This window comes from Astatotilapia calliptera, chromosome 23 (genome assembly GCF_964374335.1).
Source record: "Astatotilapia calliptera chromosome 23, fAstCal68.1, whole genome shotgun sequence".
Taxonomy (NCBI): Eukaryota; Metazoa; Chordata; class Actinopteri; order Cichliformes; family Cichlidae; genus Astatotilapia; species Astatotilapia calliptera.
In genome coordinates, this window is record NC_137443.1 from 6,287,417 (window position 1) to 6,314,175 (window position 26,759).

Genomic DNA, 26,759 nt, shown 5'->3' on the forward strand with positions numbered 1-26,759 from the left:
TAGGTTTTCCTGTTATTTATAAAATCTCTGTATCTACTTTAGCTACTAAAAAGACAAAACTCTGTGTCTGCTTCCTTCTTTCTTTTTTCTTTGTAGAGGACACAAATGAATGTCTTCTAAATAATGCAGGAGAAGGCTCCACCTGAAATCTACATCTATATTACCAGATAAGTCGCCACAGCAGTGCTGGAGCCTATATCTCCCTAAATACTGATTTATTTATTCAGCATCTCTAATCTGAGATGTAAAACTGAGCGCATGGTTGGTAATAGTATGGTGAACCATATTATGAATTTGGATGATCTTGTGGTCTCTAGCCGTGGTAGTGCTGGTCTCTATTAGCTTCTTCACATATGTTGTGGATTAAAAAAAAAAAAAAAATCATATACAGTGTCTGTACGAGCGATGTTATTATTTATAGAACCAAGGAAAACAAACATTTAAGATTTTATAGACTTCATATTGTCCTACAATAACGTTACTGTGTATGTAATAGGGTCAGATGTCTTGGACAGAGCAAAAAATAAAAACAACAACAAAAACACGTGATGATGATATTTGTAGGCAACGTGCGATAATGTATATACCAGCATATTTAATGCATGCACAGACGGAGGGAGGGTCTTCATTTAGATCATTATGTAGAGCAAGGTGCTTTTCTTTCCTTTAGTTTGTGCATATTGTACAGCTCTAGCATATATGTGCACAGGAAAATGAGTTTACCGAAACTAAATGTAGCTTTCAATGACGTCATGAGGGTGACGATGGCTCAGTGCATGTAAGATGTTTGTAACTACTGGAGCCAGCATATTTAAAACTACTGGGTGTAAGTATATTTGCAGGCTTAATATGAAATCACTACGGGCTAAATGCAAATGATGTTTAACACTAGACATTACCAGTATTAATTCTAGAGACACTGGTATCCTCTCTTTGTTGGATGGTGTTTTGCAACTGAAATAAAGATTAAATGAATGAATAATCTGCCCATTAAGGTGTGGTTAGAAATATGGAAATAAATAAAACTTTTACTCAAGTATTGTGCTTGTTTTGATGTAACTGTATCATATATGTCACTACTTCATATCAGAGCTTGATGTTGGCCTTTTTTCTATTCATTTAAATTCAGACTGAAAATTTGATATGAGAGATGCAAGATGCCACCCTCCACACCACTGGGCTCCCCTCTGTTAAAAGTGCTGTGTGGATAACACTATCAGCTCACAGTAAGAAAGCGCCGACTTTGAATTTAACTGTCGGCTCATGTAAGTTTGCATTTTCTCTTTGTGTCTGCATTTGTTCTTACAGGTGCTTTGACTTTCTCGCTCCCCCACCGTCCTCTCAAACACATGCATGTTAGGTCAGCTAGTGATTATAAATTGCCCAGAAGTGTAAATGTGAGCACGTATTTGAGTATGTCTATTTGACCAGGGCCTACCACAACTCTTCCTCTCTCTTGGCCTCTTGCCTTATGAGAAAAATAAAGAAAATAACTATGTGTTGTGCATGTGTATTGTGTCACGGAGACCATTCATAACCTTTAAAACTGTTAAAAGTGATGACAACGTGATTTTTAAACAAAGTATAAAAGCATACGTGACCTTTGTACTCACAATTTTAGTTTGGACACGTTTGGACAACTTTCTTTTCTATTTCTATGTCCTCAGAATGGGTCACATCACAGTGACCGCAAACTTGCATACTTTTGATGAAGGAAAACAACAATGAAACGACCATTGGCCAATAAGTGTAACTCAAAACAAAGGAATTAAAATAACCAACAGAGACTCCTAACTTAAGAGATGCAGCTTCCTGTCTGCTCAGCAGCAAACAAAAGACCCACTCTGACTTAGCTGCACTGGTTCTCTGAATAGAAAGAAAAAAAAAACCCTTTTAAGTATCGCTCCCCTAAAACCTAAATGTTGGTAACATTTCTTGATTCTGATCAGTATACTAAGTAAATTTTGCATTATGTTTGATTAAAAAAACAACAACCCCGCAGCTGTTTCAAAGCGCAACATTTTTTACAGTAATTTTTGTCTTTTTCTTTTGCTTTTATGCATCGACATGCGTTTCTTATGAAAAACCACACCAGTAATTAGAAAATGGTCCGAATTTTATTATCATTTCATATATAACAGCATAAAAGATGAAGTGTATTGTGTTCACAGAGTGCTACTAAATAAATGATTTTAAGATTCTTTCTTTTCTTGCATTACAAACAGGACCTACTTTCAGAGACAAAAAAAAGATCATAGGGTTGAGGTTTCAGAAGCTATACACCCCCTGCAACCTTCAGATGTCTCGTCTTGTGGCCTTTTTTCTTTCTTTCACTGTCAGGAACAAATAATACACTGACACCTGCTATAATGTTAGTGAATTAAAGATTAGTTTTCAGAGCAAATCAATGCAGCGCGGCTTTACACTTTAAACACCTGAATGCAAAATGCCACCCACACTGTTGTGTTCTTAAAGCCTTTTGTTGTGTTCACTTTATAAAACAACAATGCAAGAAAATTTATATATGTAATATATATGAGTTGAATCTCTTTCTTTTTGTCAAGATTGTGGTTGGAGACTGGATCAGAAAGTTCATCAAGCCATTTTGCTTAGTTGTGTCTTGTCACAGGAAGCCAGATGTTACTTTTCTAGTAAGACGGTGTGGAGACGAGGCGAGTAGAGTTTTAGCACCCTTGCACTTAAAACCCACAGGGGTTTCACAACCCCTTCACATCATCCTCATGTTTTTTATATTTGGTGACAGCAAGAAAGTCAGCAAATGTACATTTATATCACTGAGGAATTCACAAGGTGCAGAGCAATGCAGGGTATATATATATATATATATATATTTATAGAAAGGCCTAAGAGTAGTAGTCAGGTTTGATTTCTAGTGACTAAAACTGTTAGGTATAAAAAATGAGTTGGTGTGTCTGGTCAATAATTCTGTCTTTCTCTTTCTCCGCTTTCTTTAGAAAGCCTACATCAGTTTCCATCTTCATTTGCCGTGTCTGCCTAAATCTCCAATAGTAAAAGTAACTGACTGACACTGAGCAGTATTAGAAAAAAAGAAAAAAACCCTACTCCTCCCTCCCACCAACCCAACCGCCCACACACCAGTTCTACGTCTGGCTTTGTCAGATGTGCAGAAAGGCAGGCTGCTAAGACAGGATGACACTGACGATTAGAAGACCACTGCTCACACGATAAGATGGAAATGTCGCTGAAGCAGTTGATTCTGATGCTACTTACAGGTAAGACTCCCAATTTTATATTTAACAGATTAAAAAAAGACACAGTGTGATGCTAAATGCAACATGTGCACATTTCCTGAAGAATGAAACTCGTCTTCCTGTCTGTAGTTTTTGTCTACATGAACTATTTTGTAATTCAAAAAGTAAAATATCTTCTTTTTTCTATTTACAGTGGCAGCAACAGCCATGGTGATATCAGGTCAAACTGCTGTATTTCTGAATGAAACAAGAACAGTGAGAGTTCCATCTGGATCAGACCTGGCTTTGTACTGCTTTTTGGACACTGAGAAATATGATCGATATCGAATCTTCTGGTATTCCAACAAATCTGAGAAATCTGAATCTTCTTCCAACGAGTCAATATGTCACAAAATCATTAACAAACCTGCAAACAAGACTGAAAATGAAGATTCAAAATGCATTTTGTCAAATGTTAATACAAACCACAGTGGATGGTACTTTTGCAAAGTCACAACAGAGATTCCCAGTTTAACAGAAATCCGCAGCAGTGGAACAGAAGTAAATGTTTGTAAGTATCACTTCTAGCTTTTAAAACTGTTAATTTTTTACTTTAAGTCTCTTGCATAACTTTTTTGAGCAGTATACAAACATTTAATAAATGCTGTATAATACACTAAAATGTAGCAGTACAGTAGTACACAGATAAAAAGCACTTTACTTTTTATCAGGTAATCTATATTTGTCAACAACTTCCTCTGTTAGTATGGATACATCATTTTTATGTTAATAAATACAACAGCATCCACTTCAACCCACCTTTAACATTAATGTGTTATAAACCATTACATGTTTATATGCCGCTTACAAACACCTTAACACCTGCTTTTTTGTCGTGAATGAATGCATAACTAATTTAAATGTCCTGGCTTGCAATGAATGTTTCTCATATAATTTTGTTTCCTCCACGACAGCGGACAGTGAAGTTACAACGTACCCGTCAAATGTGACGAATATTAAAGGTGTGTGCATGTATGTGCGTGTGCATGTGAGAGAGAGCGCGTGTATGCAGTTCTCAAAAGGCATAGGACATTTTCAGGACCCGGGAGATACTGAGCTGCGTAGATTTTCCATTCAGTGTCGCTCTGCGTGGGTGTCATTTGTCCACTTACACAGGGGATAAAAGCTCTAGCTGATGAGTCAAAACTGTTTCAAAGTGCTCACATTCGTCCTGTCAGATGCGTACTGCTCACAGGAAGTGCGTGGACCTTTACATAAAAAGGGCTGACTTAACGACTACATATCTTTTAAAGTGATCACATAACGCAGCAATTCATTTTATTGTATCCATGGTGTAACTTGAGAGTTACTTGTAAGTTAAATGCGTTCACATTTCAGGGCAAACTTTTCCTCCCGCAGACCCTCCTGCCCTGAGTGACAACTGGTGGATATGGGTGGTGTTGGGAGCATCCTCTTTCATCCTGTTCATCCTGACGGTCACATGTGTCCTACTCTCAAGAAGACAAGAGAATAGAGGTAGTGCTATTTCTTTTCATTGGGAAGGTTTAGATAATCATCGACAGTCTACACAGATTGCAGATAAGCTGTGCTTCAGCTGTATGCAACAGAAGCTGCTAGCCTGAGATAAAAGTTGCTCTATAAGAAAAAGAGGTCAAGCAACAAAAAAGCAAATTATCACACAAGATAACTTCACAAGATCTACAGTCACTTCAAATCTACACTGCATACAGTACAGGCTGATTCATTTCCTTGCAAATATTTGCATTTAAAAGAAGAAAACCTCTCATTTTTTTATATGAGAGAAGACGTTTTTATGATTGCAGAAACCTTCCCAAGTAGTGGCTGATGGACACAAACTAAGCAAGAAAGTGGTTAGTGTGGTTTGACAGCACACCGTGAGACAAACTCTGCTGTCACTAATAGATGTCTTCTCCTCCTGTGCGGTTTCACTTAAGAAAAAGATTTTAATTTCTAGCAGACATCAGAGACAAGGACCGCAGTTTATTTTGTGAAGCAGAGCTCGAGGTAAACACTTTGAGATCTGGTTGTAGACAAGTGATCAGCACTGTTATTAATATCAGATATCTGCAGAAATAAAACACAGGCAAAGCTGAAAAAGCCCATCCACATCTGCATCAACCAGCACTTTTACTAATTACAGATAGATTTCTGTAGTGTCCATATTTGACAGGCAAAATAAACTGAGCTGTTTCATGATTATTGAAGCCCTTACAAGTGGTTTGACTATAAAACTGGTATTATTATGATTGGAAAACTATGTTTTTTCCAAAACTCATTTTTTCTGTCCATTAACTGACAAAAAATTAAGTTTAAAACTTCTGACTTCAGTCCCACTCGTCATCATAAGATTGTATTTAGCTCACAGATTTAAGTCATTGACACATTTTTTAAACTAACTTTAAACCACAGAGGACAAAGCAGTTCTTTATGTAGGCAACCAGCAGCTTGTGCAAGTACATGTGGTTGTTTGGCCACCATTGATGGCCACAGAGGAAGGAGAAAAAACAGATGTAGAGTGAAGCTTTGAAAGTACTGCCAAACAGCTGTAAAATCACACGTATGACCCAGGCAAGGTGGTTTCTGATTGACACAAATTGTTGTTTGGAGTATTGTGTTACTGAGAAAATGTATTAAAGTATACTACTGAGGAGAATGAGGGAAAAAAGAGAGTTACCGGCAATAAAAAGCAAACCTCTGCTTTAGAAAAAGGTATTGAAACGATATCATATACAATAAAAATATAAAGGAAATTAATTTTAGTTAAGTATTTTGTAAGTTTGGCCACATTTGTCAATATAACCAGCACAAGGGGACGCGAGTGCTTATGCCTATTGAGACTCGGGCACCCCTCGGGTATCGCTGTACCATTCTGAACTTCAATCTTTTAATATGTCAAACAGCACCTGCAACATAACAATAAGAGCTAATATTAATGTTGAAATGAATAAAAATGAGATGAAAGTTGAAATTTTAAAACAACAAAAACTAACAACCAAACTGACTTTTGAAACTAAACTGAACTGAAAACACAAAAGTAAAAATAAATATAAAAATAAATAAAACAAAACCTAAAAATGTATAATCTTAGTTATTTTATAGTTATGACTAGCACATCTGTGTCGCAGTGAGAAATTAAATACAGAAATTCCAGGGGACTTTGGTACTGACTCTGTTTCTTTGACATTTAACTATCTTGACTGTAAGTGAACTTTAACTTGAAAGGCTTTGATGTATTAATTTGATGAATCTTTTTACTTTTGAATCATAGTCAAGTGATTTCACTGAGTCAACACTTGTGTTTTTGCAGTACAAATGAATGTTTGCACTGCAAAATGTTTTGCCTTTCAGTAAAAAATGTCAAGATTAAATTTACAGTGACAGCATTTTTTTTTTGAAAAGCGTGAGAAAAACTTACACGTGGTTCCAAATGTACAGTTTTCGGGGCAGAAAGGATATTCTGTTAAAATAGAAATGAATTACAATTAAAAATAAATATTTGACATTTGAATAATTCCCATCTTAAACTATTTTTTTTCTTTTGTTAGGAAACTTTCAAGTTTACATCTCCTGATCAATTTTTAAATTGCAAAACCACTTTAGTATTAAGTTGATAATAAAATATGTAAAGCATTTGTAGTAACAAGATGTATATTGACTCTTAATACTATGTATATTCAAATATATAAAGATTTGGACGGACAACATCTGACGTGACTTGCAGTCTTTCTCTAAAAATCAAATGATCAGATAATTGATGCTGACATACTACATATGAAAAATAAGGTCATGTTATTTAGTTACTTGCACAGAAATCAGTCTTTATTGTAGATCACTGTATTTCATCACTGAATAGACTAGAACAGAATTCCTTTATTGTCACTATACAGATGTACAATGACATACAGAGCATCTCCTACTCAGTGCAAACATATTTGAGAAGAAAGGAGGGGTGGGGTGCACAGTTTCTGCAGCACTGCATACATATGAAAAGTATTTAGAAAAAAAAGATATATATATATATATATATATATATATATATATATATGTGTGTGTATATATATATATATATATATATATATACACACATATATATATATATATATATATACACACACACACACACACACATATATACATATATATATATATATATATATATATATATATATATATATATATATATAAATATATAAATCTACAAATATACAAATCTGGAAAAAAGGAAATAAAGACGTAAATAAATAGTGTTATGTGTTTACACTGTATTTCATCACTGTTTTCATTGTGGTTGGGGATCTAAATAGCTTCTTTTGCAGTGTGTAACAATTAGTCAACTGCACAATAATCAAAATTAGCTAATTCAACTAATAAAACTAAATAAGGACATTTTTAGGGTAAAACTGTATTTTTTTTTCCTGCATTTTGGTCTCAGTGATGTTTGATTACTACGTTAAAGTCTAATCAGCCAAATGATAAGCAAAAAAAAAAAATCCCTTTGAGCTTTTGTTCTACAGATTGTCCTACAGCTCAAATGCAGATATACATTAATTAAATGATATGCCATTGATTCTGTATTTGCCTTTCGTCCACCAGAAGAGCCCATCTATGCAAACACCCCCAACAAACAGCCTTCACCTCGGCCGTCCATGAGCGCAGCGGCGGTCAGCCTGAAGGCAGCTTCTTCCTTTCAAGACCCGCGGACCCCGAGTCCTGCCAGCAGATACGACGAAGGCAAACGGAGATATAGACACTGAACAAGTCACGGATCTCACAAACTAATGCCAGCAAAGGTCCTCACAGCTAATTTCACCGGGACACTGAAAGAAACTTTCCCCTTTCATTATTGTCGGATCTACATTTTGTTCATCTGGATTACTGGTTTAGGGTTTTTTCATTCAAACTGTACGTTTTTTAAAATGCGCAGGTGAAGTAGCTTTTATGAGCCACTAGATGGCAGATGATGAATGCGGTTTGAATGTGTAAATTCATGGTTTTGTTCCCTTAATTTTTGTATTGTATTACTTAATATTGAATATGATGAATACTGAATATTTGGAAATGTTTCCAATAGCTTTTGAATGGAGTATGGAGAAGATTTATACACACATATGTATATTTTTGTATTATTTTTTTAAAGGAGACTAAAACGTTAATTTCTTATATATGGACTGTGTCCTTCTTTTTATTTTCAAAATAAACGTGGCTTTCTGTCGTGCTTAGGCTAACACTTTAATACGTCCTCTGATAAAATACTTATTAAGTCGACTTAACATTTCCAAACAAACCAAAAGTCCGAACTTGGGAACATTAACAGGACTATGTCGTTGCTATCTGCTCGGTCGCGAAGCCCAGCGGCTCCTATATAAGTAAAGGTGCGATCAAACACGTGACGTGATCAGGCGCTGCCTACCGCTGAGAGCTGCCTGTCGGATAATCACTCCCTGCAGGAATTAGACGTGGAGTGAACGTTACAGGTGGAGCAGGGAAAGAAAGAGCGGAGCTGGATTCAAGACGGGAAAGACATCGGCACTCTGAGCGGTTTAATATTAAAACTAACTACTGGTAAGTGCGAGTTAGCCCGCTGACTCGTTTTTTTCTTTCCTTTTTTGTTATTGGTGCAGGTTTTTCCCATTGGGCGTGTTATTTTTCCACTGCGCTCGGGCTTGTTGTGGGAATTGGATTGCCAACCTGAGGGGTGGAGAGGTTGCAGAGACAGCGCACTGCAAATTCTCTGACTTACCTTAAGATTATAGGATATCCTAATCTAATAATAGCAGCGGGGCGTTAGAGTAAGCAGTAGTAGGATATACTTACAAACTCTTGCACCAGTAGATGCACGGATAGTGTTACACTGAGAGAGACGCGCTCATCAAACTTGGAGGGGTCGCGCGTTCCCTGCAGCCCTCAGGATTAGATATAGCAGCGCTACGGGAGCGAGTGTGTGGTTGGATCCGGAGGAGAAAACGCTTTGAATCGCGAGCCAAGCTGTTTTATAAAGCTTAAGCACACAGATTTTTATTTATTTTTTCCTCCGCTGGAAACCAAGCATATAATTCACAGACTTCAGAGACATGAATCAGTTCTTAAATATAGTGCGCAGAAGGAAGCATCAGCATGTTTAATCTTTTGGAAACGTTTCTCTGCGCACACACAGCTACAAAAAAAAGAAAAATCAATACTGCTGCATCAATAATTCACACATTCTCAAATAATTTATTAAAAAGCAGCAAATTTTCATTGTATGCACATTATCACTGAACCGAACTTGATGTTAAATGGGGGTGAAGCGGATATTCAAGGGCATTTGTGGTGGAGGTTTAGTGATGGGGAGAATTGTACCAGTGTGAGTGTGTGTGGCTCAGTGAGCAGACGATAGACGAAGTGAAAGGCTTTCAGTTCACTTGCTCTGGGGATTGCCCGATTGTAGTTGTCATACTGCAGCTACATTAAGTGGGTTCATGGCTGATAATAGCACTTACATTGCTCTAAGCTGGAGATGATGCAGATTGTGTCTGTTTCACTGTGATTGCATGTATATGATTCATCTCCAAAAGAACTTTGGAGTTTATTTGACAGATAACTTCTTATAGTTCGCAATCAGATTCTCATAAACTGCGGTTCTCAAGCCTATCCAAGCATGACCCCCCCCCCACCCCACCCCCAATCAGTAGGTGACTCAGATTTGTTATCAATCATTAACAATAACAAGGACAAAAAAGAAAGCTAGTTAATTTTTTAGTGAAGGTCAGCAGGACAGCGTCAGCAAACCCTTGTTTTCCCAACATGCTCTTTCTTTGCATATTGATCATCAGATTACCCCCACCCGTCTTCTTTTAAGTCTGTGCCCCCAGTTTGAAAACCACTGCTTTCGACTCAGACAGTCAGCAAAGTGGCTTTCAGAGATTAGATAAGTCTTGGAAACCACAACAGGAAAAACATCTTTATGGTTGTCACATCGTAACTGGCTGGCACCAGGTTTTTAAGGTCTAAGCTCAGAAAGCAGAAGGCATATTGCACATAGCAGTTTATCAACACGACAGTTCTTGGATTTAAAATGAAATGAATAATAACATCGTAATGGCAGTAAGTGAAGGTTTACAAAAACATCAAGATTCTCTTGCCATCCCAGTAAGAATACACCTTAGTGTTTCTAAGAAAGCTGAAAGAACTAATTCAGTGATAATTAAAATAAAGTGAGACATGAATTCTTTGTATTTTGCTCCTTTTTGTCCTCTGTAATGTTTTATGGTATTATAATCTAAATTATCTTCTGGTTTTTGGTGGCTGTTTGGCCAAAGTGAAACACTGAGCTGATAGCACTGGTTTAAAAAAACACACACCCTTTTTCTAAAAAACAATGTAAGAGTTGTGAAGTAAATTCTTGGTGTTGATTTTTAAATCTAAAGAGAGGAGCGCCCCACACTTTACGACCTGCACAGACTTGCCTGGGTGTGTGTGTGTTTTTCTCCGTGCGTGCATGCGTTCATGCGTGCATTTTGACTCAATAACAATTGATATGTCAAAACAAAAGTCAGTATCTTATTAAACAGGCTTTTGCTTTTGTTATTGTGTTGCTCAGTTGTCACTTTCATTCCAGTTAATGATATTGTCAGTTGTGCTCTGGAGCAGTTCCACTGATTTGGGCCGTAGCTTAAAAACTGTACACGCTGCATGTTTTTGAAGTATTGCTCTCAGCTAATTACAATCCTCCTGCATATCAAAACAAAAGGTGGGAAGCTACTGTCATTGTGATAAAAGAAGGGGGGCTTTTTCTTTTTTAAGCAAATGTGAGCTTGCAAAAATATAACCCGGTGCTGAACTGGGGTGTGTTTTCCAGTGAATAACAACAGTCTGTGACACACAGGGTGTCAGGGGTGAAAACCCTCCCACTGGCACTTTCCTGTTTAGGCCGGTGTGCTGTTGAAATACTGTATCACAGCCAGCTCACCAGCTGGCCTGCCAGTGGACAGCTCAGCTTACGCCCAAATGGCAACAAGACGTAGAAAGAGGCAGTAGACGACCAACCAGTCGGCCAGTGACTCAAACAGAATCAAACCTGAATAACAGTTTGTCAGGCCAGAGGTAAATCAGTTACTGCCGAAGGGGACCTCACCCATAGAGCTCAGCGTAGTGCCGTCATTTAAAGCGTACACCAAAGCAGTCATGGCTCACTCCAGCTGTTTGACTGACTGCTTTTTGGATGTATTATGACTCACAGGGATGACAACAGCATGCAAGTCTGAGCACGTCTCAGACGCTGCTGCTGCATGAGGTTTTTACTTTGTTATCAGCACGCAGTTGTGTTGAGAATCCATTGTAGAGGTTTTTGGAGATGGCGTGGAGGCTCCTAAAGAGGCTATAAATATCCCCATGCTTCAAGTGGTTCCAGTGTCTTGAGATACTGCTGCCAGGCTTCTTCGGCGCATTGAACTCGTTCATGTGCAGCTTTTGAACCCACAGTTGTTCGTGTTGTACCGATTGATGAGTAAAAACCCACTTGGAGTCCCTGTGCTAACCCTTTTAGAATGTTGCTTGGTAGGAAGGTACATGCTGACATTTACATCTAGATGTATGGAGATGCAAGGGAACAGTTTTAGTCACAATCTTGTTAATTCTGTGAGTACTGTTTGACCTCAGATCAGACTTTAAATGTCAGTGATTTTAAACAGAAGCAAAAGAAGTATAGAGATTAGAAAGTGTTGTTCATTGCATGCAGGTTCTGTATACTGTCTGTGTGAGCAGTATTAGTCAGTGAGTGAATACTATAGATTTGCTCTATAGTCTGACACAAAGGGAATATCAAGTTTTTCAGAGCTGCATAATGAAGTTGCGTGCTCAGTGACGGGTCCGTGAGCAGGTTTTGCTGGCCGTACTGGAATTTTCATTGTGCCCTTATGAAAAATAATAGTACACTAGTCTGCCATGACATAGCTTTTGCCTCAGTGAAGAGCACACCCACGCTGATGGCGGTTTAATTTTGTTTTTGTCACTAAGGTGTCAAATAAACAAGAGGAAATCAAAAAAGCTGGGGTTCACTGTACAAAAGGTCAAATCCTTTAATGTTAATAAATGGCACACCATTTAAAATGTAGTGTTAAAACATCTTAGGTCCAGTTTTACTTACCAGAACTAATAAAGGTGTGCTACTGATAAAAGGCCACTGTGTAATAAGCCATAAAGTCTTAGGGGCTGTATTGCTAGTAAGCCATTATGTAGAGCAGAGGTGTTATGCAACCGTGTGCATGACAAAAAAGGTCAAACAGTCCATTGGTGTGTCTTTCCTGATTAAAAATAAAAAAGCATTCTAAAGAAATCCTTGACATGAATCTGAAATGTAAAATTAATGTTCGTTTCCAAGGAAAAATAAATCCTGAAAGGTGCGGCACCTCTTAAAATAAATGAAATCTTTACTTCCTTCTTCCCTTATTTTTTTGATTTCAATACAACTCGTATCTCCCGTTTGACTGCGATTGTTTTTTCCAAGCTACTCGCGGTGTCACAAACCCTGCTCGTACGCAGTGAACAAAATCTGATTTTTCTTTTTGGTAAGATCAGAGAAGCTTTCAGCACATTTACTAATGTCAAAGTCTGAACATGCATCAGCGTGCGCTCACATGCAAGAGAAGCAATGACCAAAGACATGAACAAAACACATTTTTATATCAAAATATTAAAAGCTGCACTTCTAACGGGCTATCTACCTCTAATGTAAGAGGTGTTGTTTCTAGTTATAAATAAACAAAGAATGACAACAAATTTTCATTTTTCTACACTCTTTGTTTTGTTAGCCTGCAGTCAAACACTGATTTTATCTGTAGCAAGGTATAGGGCTTTTTTGTTTTTTTGTGGAGGTACACGTTTAATAAATAAACTGCGTGTGCTTCTCGGGGATCACTAAATGGATACAGACAACATTATCTTAGTGACTAGCTAATGAAGATGCAATTTCAGCTTGTTCTCCTGCCTTAGGAGGCAAATTAATGCGATAAATAACTAATTAATGCGTTTAGATTAATAACGTACAATCCACTGATAAAGCAGTGGGGCCTTTTTACTTTCAAATTCTCAGACTTTTAGGATTTATATAATTTTTTGTCAATTCATTAAGCGACTTCCAGACTAAACATAACCTAAGGGCCCCATTGCGAATGGAAATCTGCATCATATGTGTTGTAAATCCCTCAGCAGTGCACTGTCACCCCTTACGCTATGTTAAGTGTGGGAGAGCCAGAGGAAAGGACGACTGTTGCGTGTTGTATTGTTATTGTGGCCATGCCTACCTGTCTGCGCCATCGTGACCTATCTGCCAAAACCTCTGAAAAACAACCTTCAGTTATTCCGTTCAGCTGTGGCGCTTAACCCACAGTACCCTCAGCCCCCAACAGGCTGTGGTAAAAAGCATGCAACATGTCACCTCTTTGACAACACAGGGGCAGTCCTGTACATGCAGCAGCTCGTCCCACTGTGTCAACTAACAACAGGGTGGGAGCACAGCAGGTTAGCTGCAAAATGCACAACCCAGACTGCTCAAAGACCCAGGGGAGTTAACGCTTAGCTGTCTCTCAAGGAAATATAGATACTGTCATTTTTTCATTTCTGTCAACAGGCGAGGACTGTACGGTGTTTCAAAAGATGCATCTTTACTTTTTACTTTTACTTAAATCTGAATAGCACATGCAAAGCAGCTGTGTACTGCACACCCCATTTTATTTATTTCTTCTTCTTCTTTTTACCTTGCGAATCTGGTCTCGAATATGCTCTGTGTGTTATTCTGAGTTAAAGTGCCTTGATGAATTTTGAATGAGGCTGCATCGCTCAGTTTGTCAAAACACAGAGAGTGAATCTCGCCAAAGAAGTGGTAAGTCTCGATTCCACATGAATCCCAGGGTAGGGATGGAGTTCGTGAGCTGTGAATTACCGTGATCTGCATGCATGCCCAAACCTGAACTGATCCCCGCTGCTGCTTGAACCCTGCTGAGTCCAGAGGAAGCAGGTTCTTATCAGGGAGGAGGACAGGAAGATACAGAGAGTGCAGGAGGAAGAGAGAGAGTGGGGGTGGGTGGGTGGGCAGTATATGGCACTCTGCAGAATTTCACTTAACATCAGCTTCCTTTGTGAAGTTTACTGTTATGAGTTGTCATAGCTTTAGCTGTAAGTGGTGCCAGACATCTCTGGTAGAAAAACATGGTTATATTTGTCTCTGTTTAGCATACTGTCTGGGTCTTCAGGATTTAACGGTCAGCAAACAGAACATGTTCATTTATGACACTTTTCCCCACCTTAGTATTTTCACTACTATCTTTAACTTGAAAGGTGTTGCTTATTTTTAATCTGGCTCTTTTGAGCAACCCAAATTAATAAAAAAAAAAGAAGGAAAGAAAGACGGAAGTTCTCCAGGAAACGAACAAAGTGTTCATCTTAAGTGGTCCTCTTTTTCCCAGTCTTGCTTGCTGTCACTTAGATAAACTTAGATATACAAAGGGAGCTAAAGTGCTTGTTTCAGGCAGTAGATGAACTGGGGGGCTACATGAGGACCCAGTATAATGTAAAATAAAAAGGATTATTTTGAATTGTGAGCCATGCAGAGTGACTCTTGTAGAGGCCATAAGTCCATATAAATGAGAAGAATAGGTAGCAAGGGCATAATAGTAGGGGTATTTTAAATTTATATTGCCCTGCATAAAAATCATCAAGCATAACAGAGATAAAATGAAAAGAAATAAAGTGTTGGAGGAAAACCAGCTTGCATTGAAAATTTTCAAGGGAATGTAGCCATCTTTTAATGTATGTAATATTTCCCGGTTTGGTATTAAAGTCGGGTTTTCTATTTCATGGGTCTCTTTGATTATTTCATAGATGTTTTCATATCTCTTCCAGAAGTGGGCTGCCGTGAAAATGATCTCCTCCAGCATCCCTCACCACTAGCTGAGCAGTATGGCTTCTGCTCCTCCTTCCAGAGAGGACACCAGCAGCTCGTTAGCACTGCGCTGGAGGCTAACACCGACATAGATTTCCAGCAAGTAGCTGCGCTCGACGTTCCCGGTTAAACATCTGAACGATTCACCTTTAGAGGGTCTCTGTAAGCAAATATGATGACTTATGCCAGAGTGGCACATGTCCAGGACCGTGACATCACCACAGTTTAACAACATCTGGACTGACACTGTGGACCATGATCTTTCTCTGATTTCGTGCTTTGGTGGCGGAGCTGGATCTTGCAGCTCTTCCACACTTAGACAAACCCGGACTCTGAGCCATGTCTCTTCTTTTAGCTCTGAGCATCATCTGTGGATTGATGCTCCATGTTTGTTTTAGTGCCGTCAATACTGACTATTGTGTGCCACGAAAGACCGTGCCCTACCAGAGTGAGTCAGAGATTCTCTCACCTTCTCCAGTAATATGTCGTAGAATTATTCTTAGCATATTCTTTCTTCTTGTGGGCTGAATCAGAAGTAGAAGCTAGAGCAGTTTTGAATATTTTTACTGTGATTTATGACCCAGTAGTGCAACTTTAACATCTCTTTTTTTGCTGGCTGGGACAAGTTTATTAGTTTTCAGTAAATTAGCATTTTGCTTTTTGCTGTGGGGGCATTTTTCCTACTGCATGGAGTCACAGTAGCTAACATGTGGGAGGTAAATAAAGCAAAAAACAGTGTATGATGCAGATTTCTCCGTGCAGATGAACTGAAGTTGTTCAGGGAAGAGGGGATCTACAATTACTCCACGATGCTGATGAGAGAAGACCTGGGTGTGATGCTGCTGGGGGCAAGAGAGGCCATCTATGCTTTGAATATGAGCGACATCTCAGTTAAAAATGCTACGGTAAGAACATGAGGAGTCTGTACACTCTGAACAGAGCTGTCAGATAATGTACATATAAAATACACACGCTGGAGCTGCCATGTTGCTTATTTTGTTTGATGAAATAGTAATTAGTTAACTTTTTTATCACTGTGGATTAAAAATGGAAGATTCATTAAACATTTATGATGTTTTACCACAGCACTGAAGCCATTTCCTCAAATAATCAGTAGCCCTGCCAAAGATGGACTTATCATGCTTAGATGTGATTTGTATTCATGGTTCTTAACTTTCTTTTAGGTTATGCTGTGATAGCACTGGCTTAACACAGTGAAATATTTCAGTACTTTACAAAGAAAAAAAAAAAAGTAAACAGCATTTTGTTTCTCGCTGGTTTGCAGTATAGCAATGGCTGATAATAGCTAATAATAGAGGTTGTTAATCAATAGTTAATCAACAGCTAGGCTGGTATACAGTACTGATTTATTGCATGCACTTACTGGCAGTTCTGTTAGGTGTATCTGTTTAAGTGCAACGGCAATATCTGATCAGCCAATCACATGGCAGCAGTTCAGTGCATTCAGGCATGTAGACAAGTTCAAACCGAGCATCAGAATGGGGAAGAAAGGAGATTTAAGTGACTTGGAAGGTGGCACGGTTGTTGGTGTCAGATGGGCTGCTCTATTTTTTTTTCTGAAAGTCTCAAATATCATTCACAGCATATTAAATATCTTCCCTAAAATCCACTGTGTCAGGTTTGTCGTATAAAGAGAAGAAACATTTCATATTTGCACATCTTTCAGATGCTGTGAATTATGGGCAAATGTTAGGTCACATTACGTACAGTGTTTTCTCACACATCATTTCATTCTACATGACCACTGCACATTTGCATGAGATATTTCAATAATAATGGTTCTGTTGGACTCTGTTGTTTGTTCATAGTTGTAGATACATGTCTAACAGTCAGAGGCGAGGAGTGCTTTGCCAGCTAACCGGTTCATGCTTTTAGAGCACGCTGACAGGTCTCGAAAAACAATAAATTGTGAAAGCTGTAACTGGACTACTACTGTGTGGTTGCAACACCATTCCTGAATGCTTTGACAAGACTCTTTCGTTTTGTTGGTGCAGGTGTATTGGCGGGTGACTGAGGATAAGCAGAGGGACTGCACGTACAAGGGAAAAAATGCAGAGGTTTGTGTAAAGTCGTTCAAAACAAAAGCTTTGCACTAGACAACTTTTACTTCGGGGGCATTGCTGCAGCTGTAAAAGATGACCACTGATTGAAAGTTGTTTACTCCCCCCTCACATTTTATCTTAGCACATGTGTAAATCATTTATATGAGAATGATTTTTTTCCCCTTTTCATGTCTTTACATGGAATTCTCTTTGAAGTACTTGGTTCATATCTTTGTGCTGAGAGTCCAAATAAAGGCACAGGAAGAAAACGCATGTGCACAGCCCTGACCTTTTGGTCACCGCGAGCTGCGGACAGCATGTGCAGTCACTATATGTATGCGGTATGTTTGTGTTTTTGCGGCTGAACTAACAAAGCTCTGACCTTGGCATTCTCTCTGCTGGATCTTGTTGCAGGTGGAATGCCGCAACTACATTCGAACCCTGCACAGAGTGAATGACTCTACAATTTATGTGTGTGGTACAAATGCGTTTAGCCCGACCTGTGATTATCTGGTAAGTGTGGCTTTAAGAGTTAAGAGTTTAGTTTATTGCCCCCTTGTAAACTGATGCTAGTAACACTTGCATGAGATCCATTAAGGAGATCCACATGAAAAGCTCCTTCCTACTGAAGATGTAGAAGTTAATTTTTTTTCTTTTTTGTAACTCAGTGACTCCACAAAACAGTTACAGTGGGGCAAAAAAGTATTTAGTCAGCCACCGATTGTGCAAGTTCCCCCACTTAAAATGATGACAGAGGTCAGTAATTTGCACCAGAGGTACACTTCAACTGTGAGAGACAGAATGTGAAAAAAAAAATCCATGAATCCACATGGTAGGATTTGTAAAGAATTTATTCGTAAATCAGGGTGGAAAATAAGTATTTGGTCACCTCAAACAAGGAAAATCTCTGGCTCTCACAGACCTGTAACGTCTTCTGTAAGAAGCTTTTCTGTCCCCCACTCGTTACCTGTATGAATGGCACCTGTTTGAACTCATCATCTGTATAAAAGACACCTGTCCACAGCCTCAAACAGTCAGACTCCAAACTCCGCCATGGCCAAGACCAAAGAGCTTTCGAAGGACACCAGGAAAAGTATTGTAGACCTGCACCAGACTGGGAAGAGTGAATCTACAATAGGCAAGCAGCTTGGTGTGAAAAAATCAACTGTGGGAGCAATCATCAGAAAATGGAAGACATACAAGACCACTGATAATCTCCCTCCATCTGGGGCTCCACGCAAGATCTCATCCCGTGGGGTCAAAATGATCATGAGAACGGTGAGCAAAGATCCCAGAACCACACGGGGGGACCTGGTGAATGACCTGCAGAGAGCTGGGACCAAAGTAACAAAGGTCACCATCAGTAACACACTACAACGGCAGGGAATCAAATCCCGCAGTGCCAGACGTGTTCCGCTGCTGAAGCCAGTGCATGTCCAGGCCCGTCTGAAGTTTGCCAGAGAGCACATGGATGATACAGCAGAGGATTGGGAGAATGTCATGTGGTCAGATGAAACCAAAGTAGAACTTTTTGGTATAAACTCAACTCGTCGTGTTTGGAGGAAGAAGAATACTGAGTTGCATCCCAAGAACACCATACCTACTGTGAAGCATGGGGGTGGAAACATCATGCTATGGGGCTGTTTTTCTGCCAAGGGGACAGGACGACTGATCCGTGTTAAGGACAGAATGAATGGGGCCATGTATCGTGAGATTTTGAGCCAAAACCTCCTTCCATCAGTGGGAACTTTGAAGATGAAACGAGGCTGGGTCTTCCAACATGACAATGATCCAAAACACACCGCCCGGGCAACAAAGGAGTGGCTCCGTAAGAAGCATTTGAAAGTCCTGGAGTGGCCTAGCCAGTCTCCAGACCTCAACCCCATAGAAAATCTGTGGCGGGAGTTGAAAGTCCGTGTTGCTCGGCGACAGCCCCAAAACATCACTGCTCTCGAGAAGATCTGCATGGAGGAATGGGCCAAAATACCAGCTACTGTGTGTGCAAACCTGGTAAAGACCTATAGTAAACGTTTGACCTCTGTTATTGCCAACAAAGGTTATGTTACAAAGTATTGAGTTGTATTTTTGTTATTGACCAAATACTTATTTTCCACCCTGATTTACGAATAAGTTCTTTACAAATCCTACCATGTGGATTCATGGATTTTTTTTTTCACATTCTGTCTCTCACAGTTGAAGTGTACCTCTGGTGCAAATTACTGACCTCTGTCATCATTTTAGGTGGGGGAACTTGCACAATCGGTGGCTGACTAAATACTTTTTTGCCCCACTGTAGATGTTTTTCTTATATCCAAATACATGTGTACTCAGTACTACAGTGTAGAAGGGACTGCCTTAAAATAAAGTACAGTACTTACTATAATGAATGAAAACTGTGGCATAGATTTCCTCATTTAATGTACGTGTGTTTGGATGCACAGTTTTGTTTTTATCCTTTCCCATGTTGATTTGTTTGCAATGAAAATGATATCACTCGTCTTACTTTAAAGGGAACCTGTAATACTCATTTCCAACTTCATATTTTATTCTTGGCCTGTACTAGTGCAGCTCTGGATGACCTTATCTTACACTCTTAAACAAGCTCCTCTCCCTTTAACCAGCTTTTATTTCATTGGCTGCCCCTCACAAACAAACAATGTGAACAGCTGGTATATGGTACACAGCTAGGGTGGTGTGTCTTAGATGACCATATTCAGAAAATCTGCTCTCACTGTTTGAAATGTAGGGTTGTTGAGCAGCCAGTAGCCTACCTGTAGATATGCTGAACTTGCATCCACCGCTGAAAGATTCTAGACATAACAGAGCAGAAGGCAGTGCAGGGTCTGCTTTAATTCAAGCAGTAATAACTGGGATTGAATTTTGTTAAGCTTTATGCTGAAGTGTTGTAAATGGGCACGCTTTGAGACATTTCTCTCCTGTCATCGTCAGTTAAATTTCCTTCCCCTGTTGTTGGTGTCTTGGAAAACTGTTTATTTTGGCAAGATGCTGAAATTTCAGAGGACTGAGCAGCCTTGGCTGCATCACAATGGGGTGTTAAACTGTTGCTATGTGAACCTGCAGCACTATGATAATAACAAACGAAATAAATAAAGGCAGACAATATGCTCATTATGTATCCCCAGACTCTGGAAGAAGATTTTAAGAGAAACAATTAAAGTGATTCCGGATATGAGTTTTGAAAACCCATGTAAAACCCTTTGTTTCGTTTGGACACTTTAGCGAGTTATTATGCAAATGTATGCAAGTTTAGTTAACTGCTTAAACATGTGAACAAACGGTAAGCTTCCAGTTCCAGTCCTCAATCTCAATAAAACACAGCTTTCTCAACTTCTCTCTCTTTGCTTGATCTCTTTCTTTGTTTCTGACAGACGTTTGCTAAAGGACAGCTGACGCTGCAGGGAAAGCCGGAGGAGGGGAAGGGCAAGTGTCCTTTCGATCCCTTTCAGAGATACTCCTCCCTCATGGTTGGTGAGTGTCTGAGGCAGACACAGAATGAAGATTTGATAGTTGTGTGCAGATTTCACTTCACACACTAAATAAATAAGAAAAATACCGCTCGGAGTATATTTGCTAGAGCTACCTGCTCATTCAGCATTCTCTGTACGATTTGTCGAAATGCCAAATTTTTCTGTATATAAATGTGATGTTGTTACAATTTAAAGTGAATAATGGATTTCCAGGAATTTTCACTCACCTCTTTTTCCTGTCTCACAGGAAACGATTTGTATTCTGCCACATCCATCAACTTCTTGGGCTCTGAGCCTGTTGTTCTGCGCAGCTCAAACTTGGCTCTTCGTACCGAGTTTAAAAGCTCCTGGCTCAATGGTGACTTCCTCTCCCTTCTTTTTAAAATTTTATAGCACCCCATGAACATTTTAGCGTTTGTGGTGCTGTTGACTTCTATTTTCGTTTGCTTGTGTTCAATTCAATTTGTTCAATTCAATTCAATTTGTGTTTTCAGAGCCAAACTTTGTCTACATGGATTTTGTGGATGAGAGCTTTGATAGTCCCGATGGTGACGACGACAAGGTGTACTTGTTCTTCAGTGAAAATGCCATAGAGTACGACTTCTACAGAAAGGTTTCAGTGTCACGAGTGGCCCGTGTCTGCAAGGTAATGAACACAGTCTGTTCAAAAGCCTTGGCCTGTCTGACACAGGTCTGGTTGTTGTTAAAGGCAATACGCACACACATCACAGAGTGCTCCATATCTGTGTTAAAGGGGGATATGGGCGGCCAGCGGACACTGCAGAGGAAATGGACGTCGTTCCTGAAAGCTCGCCTGGATTGTTCCCTGTCTGAACCCAGCCTGCCCTCCATTGTCCAGGATGTCTTCCTTCTCAGACACAAGGACTGGAGGAAGAGTGTCTTCTATGCTGTCTTCACTCCACAGTCGTAAGTGTTTGCTGACAAATCCAGTGGCTCTTATTGCTCATGGCGGGTGTTGGCTTTGAGGAATGTTAGGAGTATCCTGAGCTTTTAGTTAACACACACAAAAAAAACTACCAAGTCTGTTGCAACTAGTATTTTGTTGAGACTCAGCTGATAAGAACTTGTCTCAGTGTGTTTCACCTAAACTTGTTATTTTGCGTTTCCAGGAGCTTATCCCAGAAGTCGGCTGTTTGTGCATACAGCGTATCTGCTATTAGAGATATTTTCAATGAGGGAAAATTTAAAACCCCTGTTGCTGTGGAGACGTCTCATATTAAATGGGTGATGTACACCGGTGAGGTGCCGGTCCCCAGACCAGGAGCGGTGCGTTTACAGACTTTTGTTGCATGCAGAAATTCAATTGAAAAACCAGATAAACGCAAATAGATGTGGAAGAAAAAAAATCTAAATTGCAGTTTTTGTGTTTCAGTGCATCAATAACATGGTGCGTAAAATGGGGATGAATCGCTCTCTGGACCTTCCAGACAAAACGCTCCAGTTCATCAGGGATCGTCCTCTAATGGATGAAGCAATTCGGCCACTGACAGGAGGCCCGCTGCTGATCACGAAGGGAGCTCTGCTGACTCGGATTGTAGTGGACAGCGTGCAGGGCCTGGACGGAGAGAAATATAACGTCATGTTTATTGGCACAGGTAAAAAAAGAGCTGTGTTTTTCAGAAAGGCCCCTTTGGAGTACTGCCGGTGTTACTTGAGTTTTATTTTTAATGTTAAACAGTCACTCACATAAAATTCTTAAAATAGTTAAAAGTTTAATATTCAATACTGCAGTTTTAAATGAATTCATAACCTTTTAAATGGCTTTAAAACTTGACAGAAGGAGAAAAGTAACAAAATCAGATATCAGAACAGCAAATTTAGAAACTGGCTTTTGTTTCTGGGTGAAGCTTAGCAGCTGAAAAAACATAGTGATCCACATAAATTTTGTTTGAGGACTTAATTTTCCTAATTATGCTGATTAAAAAGAGATTCGTTTATTGTACTTGGGAAAGAGTTTGAGCACTGCAAGTGGCTCCCTGACACAGAATTACAAATGTCCTCAGTGATTATGTTTCTCACTAAATCTGATCAGAACTTATCAGAAAGACTGAATTATGCAACTTTAACGCAACTATATTGTCGTTATAATGTAACTAAAGGAGGTGAACATATTAGTTTCCATTAATTTAGCAATAGATTTTAACAATATGACATTTGTCATATTGTCATATAAGTGTTTTCTAGTTATAAGCTTACCATTAAAAAACTGATGGCACAGTTTTTCCCCTTTATAAAGGCATCACCCGCACAACACCTGGTTGGGCAGGTGACCCATTTGCTGAAGGTGGCTGCAGGTGCCTGAGTTTGAGTCCACCTCACACCATTTCCTGTGTGTCTTTTCTATAGTCCCTATTTTTTTGTAATATCTTGGCTAAAAAAATGCCCAAAGCAAATCTAAAACTGTTGCAAATGCAGAGACCAAAGTAAAGGCTTTTAAAGCAATAAATATAACTTGGTTAATCATTAGCTTTTTATGATTTGTTCTAAGCAGCAGAGTCATCAAATGATATGGGTAAATACACTTGTGTAAGTTACGGGCTCTGCTTTTTGTCTTTGTAATAGGAAACGGTTATGTTCAGAAGGCTGTGAACTATGACGGAGAGATGTTCATCATCGAGGAGGTTCAGCTGTATGAAAACCATGAGCCCATCTCTATCTTGCGCCTCTCATCCACTGAGGTAATATATAATAACAAGTCCATTATACATGTTTCGTCATCATCACAGTTTACGGTTGTTTGCTGGGGTTTTGGTTGGGAGATACTGTTTAATATCTTAGTTTGAATATGTCATCACCTATTTGGCACTTACAGGCAATAAAGAGGCTTCAGTTGTGCTAAAGGTGAAACACTTTTAGTCTTTTGATATTTATGAGTCTTTATGGTTGTGCACTTATAGGGTCAAGTGTATGCTGGTTCAACTTCTGGTGCAGTCCAGATGCCGGTCAGTAACTGCAGCCGCTATGAGACTTGTGTGGACTGCATCCTTGCAAGAGATCCGTACTGCGCCTGGGATTTATCCACCAAGCAGTGCTCCTCCGTCAACACTTTGTCCCCCTCCCCACATACAATACAGAGTCTCAAGAAGGGAGATGTGTCACAGTGTCCTCCACTAGGTACTTTAAATTCAGTTGTTTTTATTTAGTGTTAAATCAGAACCCAAGAAAGCACAAGGGTTGTTCGATTGTAGAAATAACAATATTATAGAGAGAAACCCACTGACACCCTTTGATCAAGCGTGTGCTGACATGGCAGCAGTTTTATGAGCATGAATTAACCTTGCGTTTGTGTGTTTTTAGATCCAGTGACAGCTGTCGAATTAGTCCTCATTCCAGAGAACAATATCCAGCTGTCGTGCCAACTTCACTCTAACTTGGCTGTGGCCGACTGGCGATTCGGTAACCACACACTTCACTCCAACAACAAATACTACATCTACAGTGGCGGTCTCCTCATCCTGAGTGCTTCTGAAACAGACGCTGGCCAGTATATCTGCGACTCAGTAGAGGAGATAAACGGACAAAAATACAACCAGACTGTGGCGGTTTATCATTTACAGCTCTACTCTGACCCGACAACGGGGATCATCCCCACCTTTGGCACAGAGGTGCCAAGTACCACAGAAGCTATTCACAAAACAATACATTTGACACCAGATCCAGTGCCAAGCCATAACATTGACAAACCGTCGTCTCCTGAGAGTCAAAACGACAGTGGCAGGATAACTCATCTACAGGTGGCTGTGGCCATGCTGTCCCTGATTTGCCTCTCTCTGATGGGAGTCATATTTATGATCTGGAGCCGTGGGCACTGGGAGTGCTTAAAGTTTGTACAGCGGCCCAGTGAAAGCGAGACGAGAAGGCAGTCAACCGAGTACAGGCAGATCCTGAACAGAACTTCAGAGGTAAAGCTCCTGGGGCCTGAATCCGGGAGACCTTGCAGTGCCAATAATAATCACCCTGCTGTTGACTTCAAAGGGAATGGGGAGCATCACTTCCCACCTATGGCCAACATTTCAAGTCTGGACGGTCTGGGATACATAAATGATGAGTCAGAGATTTGACTCTGCTGAGGTGTAGAATTCAGTCTGAGGCAGGACTCGTGCACTAATTATCTTCCTATAGGTGTACTCCCACTAAGATTCGGTTCCTATAAAGGTTTTCGCATTATAAATTCTTTTGATTGGTGTCCTGTTTCCTACACTGACTATCATTTCCATATTCTTACCAGGCAGCTCATGTCCTCTAAAAAGATATTTAACTGGTGGTTAATGTTTTTATATGTATTTTTTTTTTTTGTATAATGATAAATTGTGAATAAGCTTTGTGCAATAGATTGTGTACAGCCAACACCTTTTCTTTTTGGACTATTTATTTGTAAATATAGTATAAAAAACACTGGACATGTAGCATTTTGATCATATTTTCAATGATTTTTAATGATTGATCAGTTGTCTGTATCACTATTTTATTTCCTGGTGGCCGTAAAAAACATCTTCTACATACATACCTCTATTTTTAAGCATAACCCCCACTAATATAACAGTTGGACCTCTGTCTTCAATAAGAAAAAAAAAGAATTTTTATATTTAGGGTGAACTGGGGTAATTCTTTTCTTTTTTTTGGGTGTGTAGCTACATTTCTGATTCCAAGCATACTGTACACTTAATAAGAAACAGACAAAAATGTCATTGTAATGTCAAGGGTGGGGGTGTACATTTCTGTCAGTGAAACAACTCAGAGGTGCAGCGTATCCAAGAGTTTCGGTGTCAAACTTTGAAACATGCTGCCTTGCTCATGAAAGGAACTTTGAGAGTCTTGTCATGCACTTATGAATCAGTAAGTCAGTAATGTCTCACACAGTCGGGAAATGTATTTGAAGGCAACGCACAAAGCCACTGCTTCCAATATTAATGTTTCCAAAGGTTTCATATGGTTTGTAGGGGAGGAAAACATCATCATTAACACCACATGCTCAGTTCGTAATTATTACAGTTTGTTTTGGACAAAAAGTCAATTGCAGTGAAGCCCCCCGAATCTTCTCTGTGGTTTTCAGTTTTGGTCATTAGCGCCATTGCGCAGAGACTTTTATGTTTCATCAAGTTCTGTACAACTGTCTGTATGAGAGTTGAAATGGGTCTCTGCTGAATTATTAAACAGCAGAATTGTATATGGATGTACAATATCAGTAGTACAAAGTAATCATTCAAACGTTACCTGTGCATTTGAATATTTTTTTTATTTTTAAAAAAGGGTACAATTTGTGTGTGTGTGGTTTTTTTTTAAAAAAGCACTAAAAAAATCATCCCAGCTATAACACTGCCAACTACTGTTATACATTTTATAACAATAAAGCTACAAGACTTAAACGGAATTGTTTACATCATTCAGAAATGGCTTTTAGCTGACCTCTCTCAGGCCCAATTTTCCTCCCAACATTTAAATGAGGCTTCTTCTCTTACATCTGGCTTTGAGTTATTGTGTGATCCTTATGGCAAATATTTATTTGCCTTTGTGAAATGCATTGTAATACTGTTCTTTGGTCACAGTGGTGCAGTGGTTAGCGCCATTACTTCACAGCAAGAATTTCCTAAAGGTGCTTGTGTGGTCATAGGTGCAAATAATTGTCTCTCTTTGTTAGTCAAGCAACAGACTACTGACTTTCTAGGAGGTGTTTAAGTTATTAAAATTAGACCCCAACCTATTTATTGGAAAATTGACATTATTTGCTGATAGATATTTGCTAATCGGTTAGTATCTATTAATGATGGCCCAAAACATGAAAGTTAAAAAAAGAAGACACGGGAGTTGTTATGAGTGTTGACATTGCCCCCTGGTGGGCAAACTATGTAAAGTGCAACTTCCTGTTGGCAACCAATGTCTTCAGAATTTACAAATACAACAATTTGAACTAAGTAGTGGGAGTGTAAACTAGTAAATTCATGTAACAAAGGATGGCAAAATCTCTTTTTTTATGCATCTGAAAGAAAAAGGAAATCAGCTAATGTATCCAAATATT

General features: G+C 39.2%; 2 protein-coding genes across 5 annotated transcripts; both read left to right on the top strand.

The window, feature by feature from the left end:
* The first annotated feature begins 3,059 nt into the window (after positions 1-3,059).
* Positions 3,060-8,469, top strand: LOC113016361 (uncharacterized). Of its 4 annotated transcripts, none has more exons than XM_080296929.1 (5): positions 3,060-3,254; positions 3,427-3,783; positions 4,187-4,234; positions 4,611-4,748; positions 7,848-8,469. In XM_080296929.1, exons 1-5 carry the CDS (start codon positions 3,212-3,214, stop codon positions 8,006-8,008), a joined length of 747 nt encoding a protein of 248 aa, XP_080153055.1. In that variant the 5' UTR covers positions 3,060-3,211; the 3' UTR covers positions 8,009-8,469. The 4 variants fall into 4 exon arrangements, with proteins under 4 accessions (XP_080153055.1, XP_026014929.2, XP_080153056.1 ...); XM_026159144.2 differs by having other exon boundaries at positions 4,632-4,748; XM_080296930.1 differs by lacking the exon at positions 4,187-4,234.
* Positions 8,470-8,681: 212 nt separating this feature from the next.
* LOC113015733 (semaphorin-4E) lies at positions 8,682-26,109 on the top strand. Its single transcript, XM_026157917.2, has 14 exons — positions 8,682-8,816; positions 15,132-15,619; positions 15,934-16,076; positions 17,187-17,249; positions 17,649-17,747; positions 20,624-20,723; positions 20,970-21,080; positions 21,217-21,368; positions 21,477-21,649; positions 21,853-22,009; positions 22,116-22,338; positions 23,306-23,421; positions 23,641-23,857; positions 24,041-26,109. The coding sequence occupies exons 2-14, from the start codon at positions 15,511-15,513 to the stop codon at positions 24,802-24,804; spliced, it is 2,427 nt and encodes an 808-aa protein (XP_026013702.1). The 5' UTR covers positions 8,682-8,816; positions 15,132-15,510; the 3' UTR covers positions 24,805-26,109.
* Positions 26,110-26,759: the final 650 nt, after the last annotated feature.

Bases quoted from the DNA above. Each gene is read 5' to 3' on its own strand.
- LOC113015733 (XM_026157917.2), top strand. From the start codon at position 15,511: ATGTCTCTTCTTTTAGCTCTGAGCATCATCTGTGGATTGATGCTCCAT. The intron at 21,081-21,216 runs GTGACTTCCTCT...TTGTGTTTTCAG, and splicing joins TAAAAGCTCCTGGCTCAATG to AGCCAAACTTTGTCTACATG. The intron at 23,422-23,640 runs GTAATATATAAT...GTGCACTTATAG, and splicing joins TGCGCCTCTCATCCACTGAG to GGTCAAGTGTATGCTGGTTC.
- LOC113016361 (XM_080296929.1), top strand. From the start codon at position 3,212: ATGGAAATGTCGCTGAAGCAGTTGATTCTGATGCTACTTACAG. The intron at 3,255-3,426 runs GTAAGACTCCCA...TTCTATTTACAG, and splicing joins GATTCTGATGCTACTTACAG to TGGCAGCAACAGCCATGGTG. The intron at 4,749-7,847 runs GTAGTGCTATTT...TTCGTCCACCAG, and splicing joins AAGAAGACAAGAGAATAGAG to AAGAGCCCATCTATGCAAAC.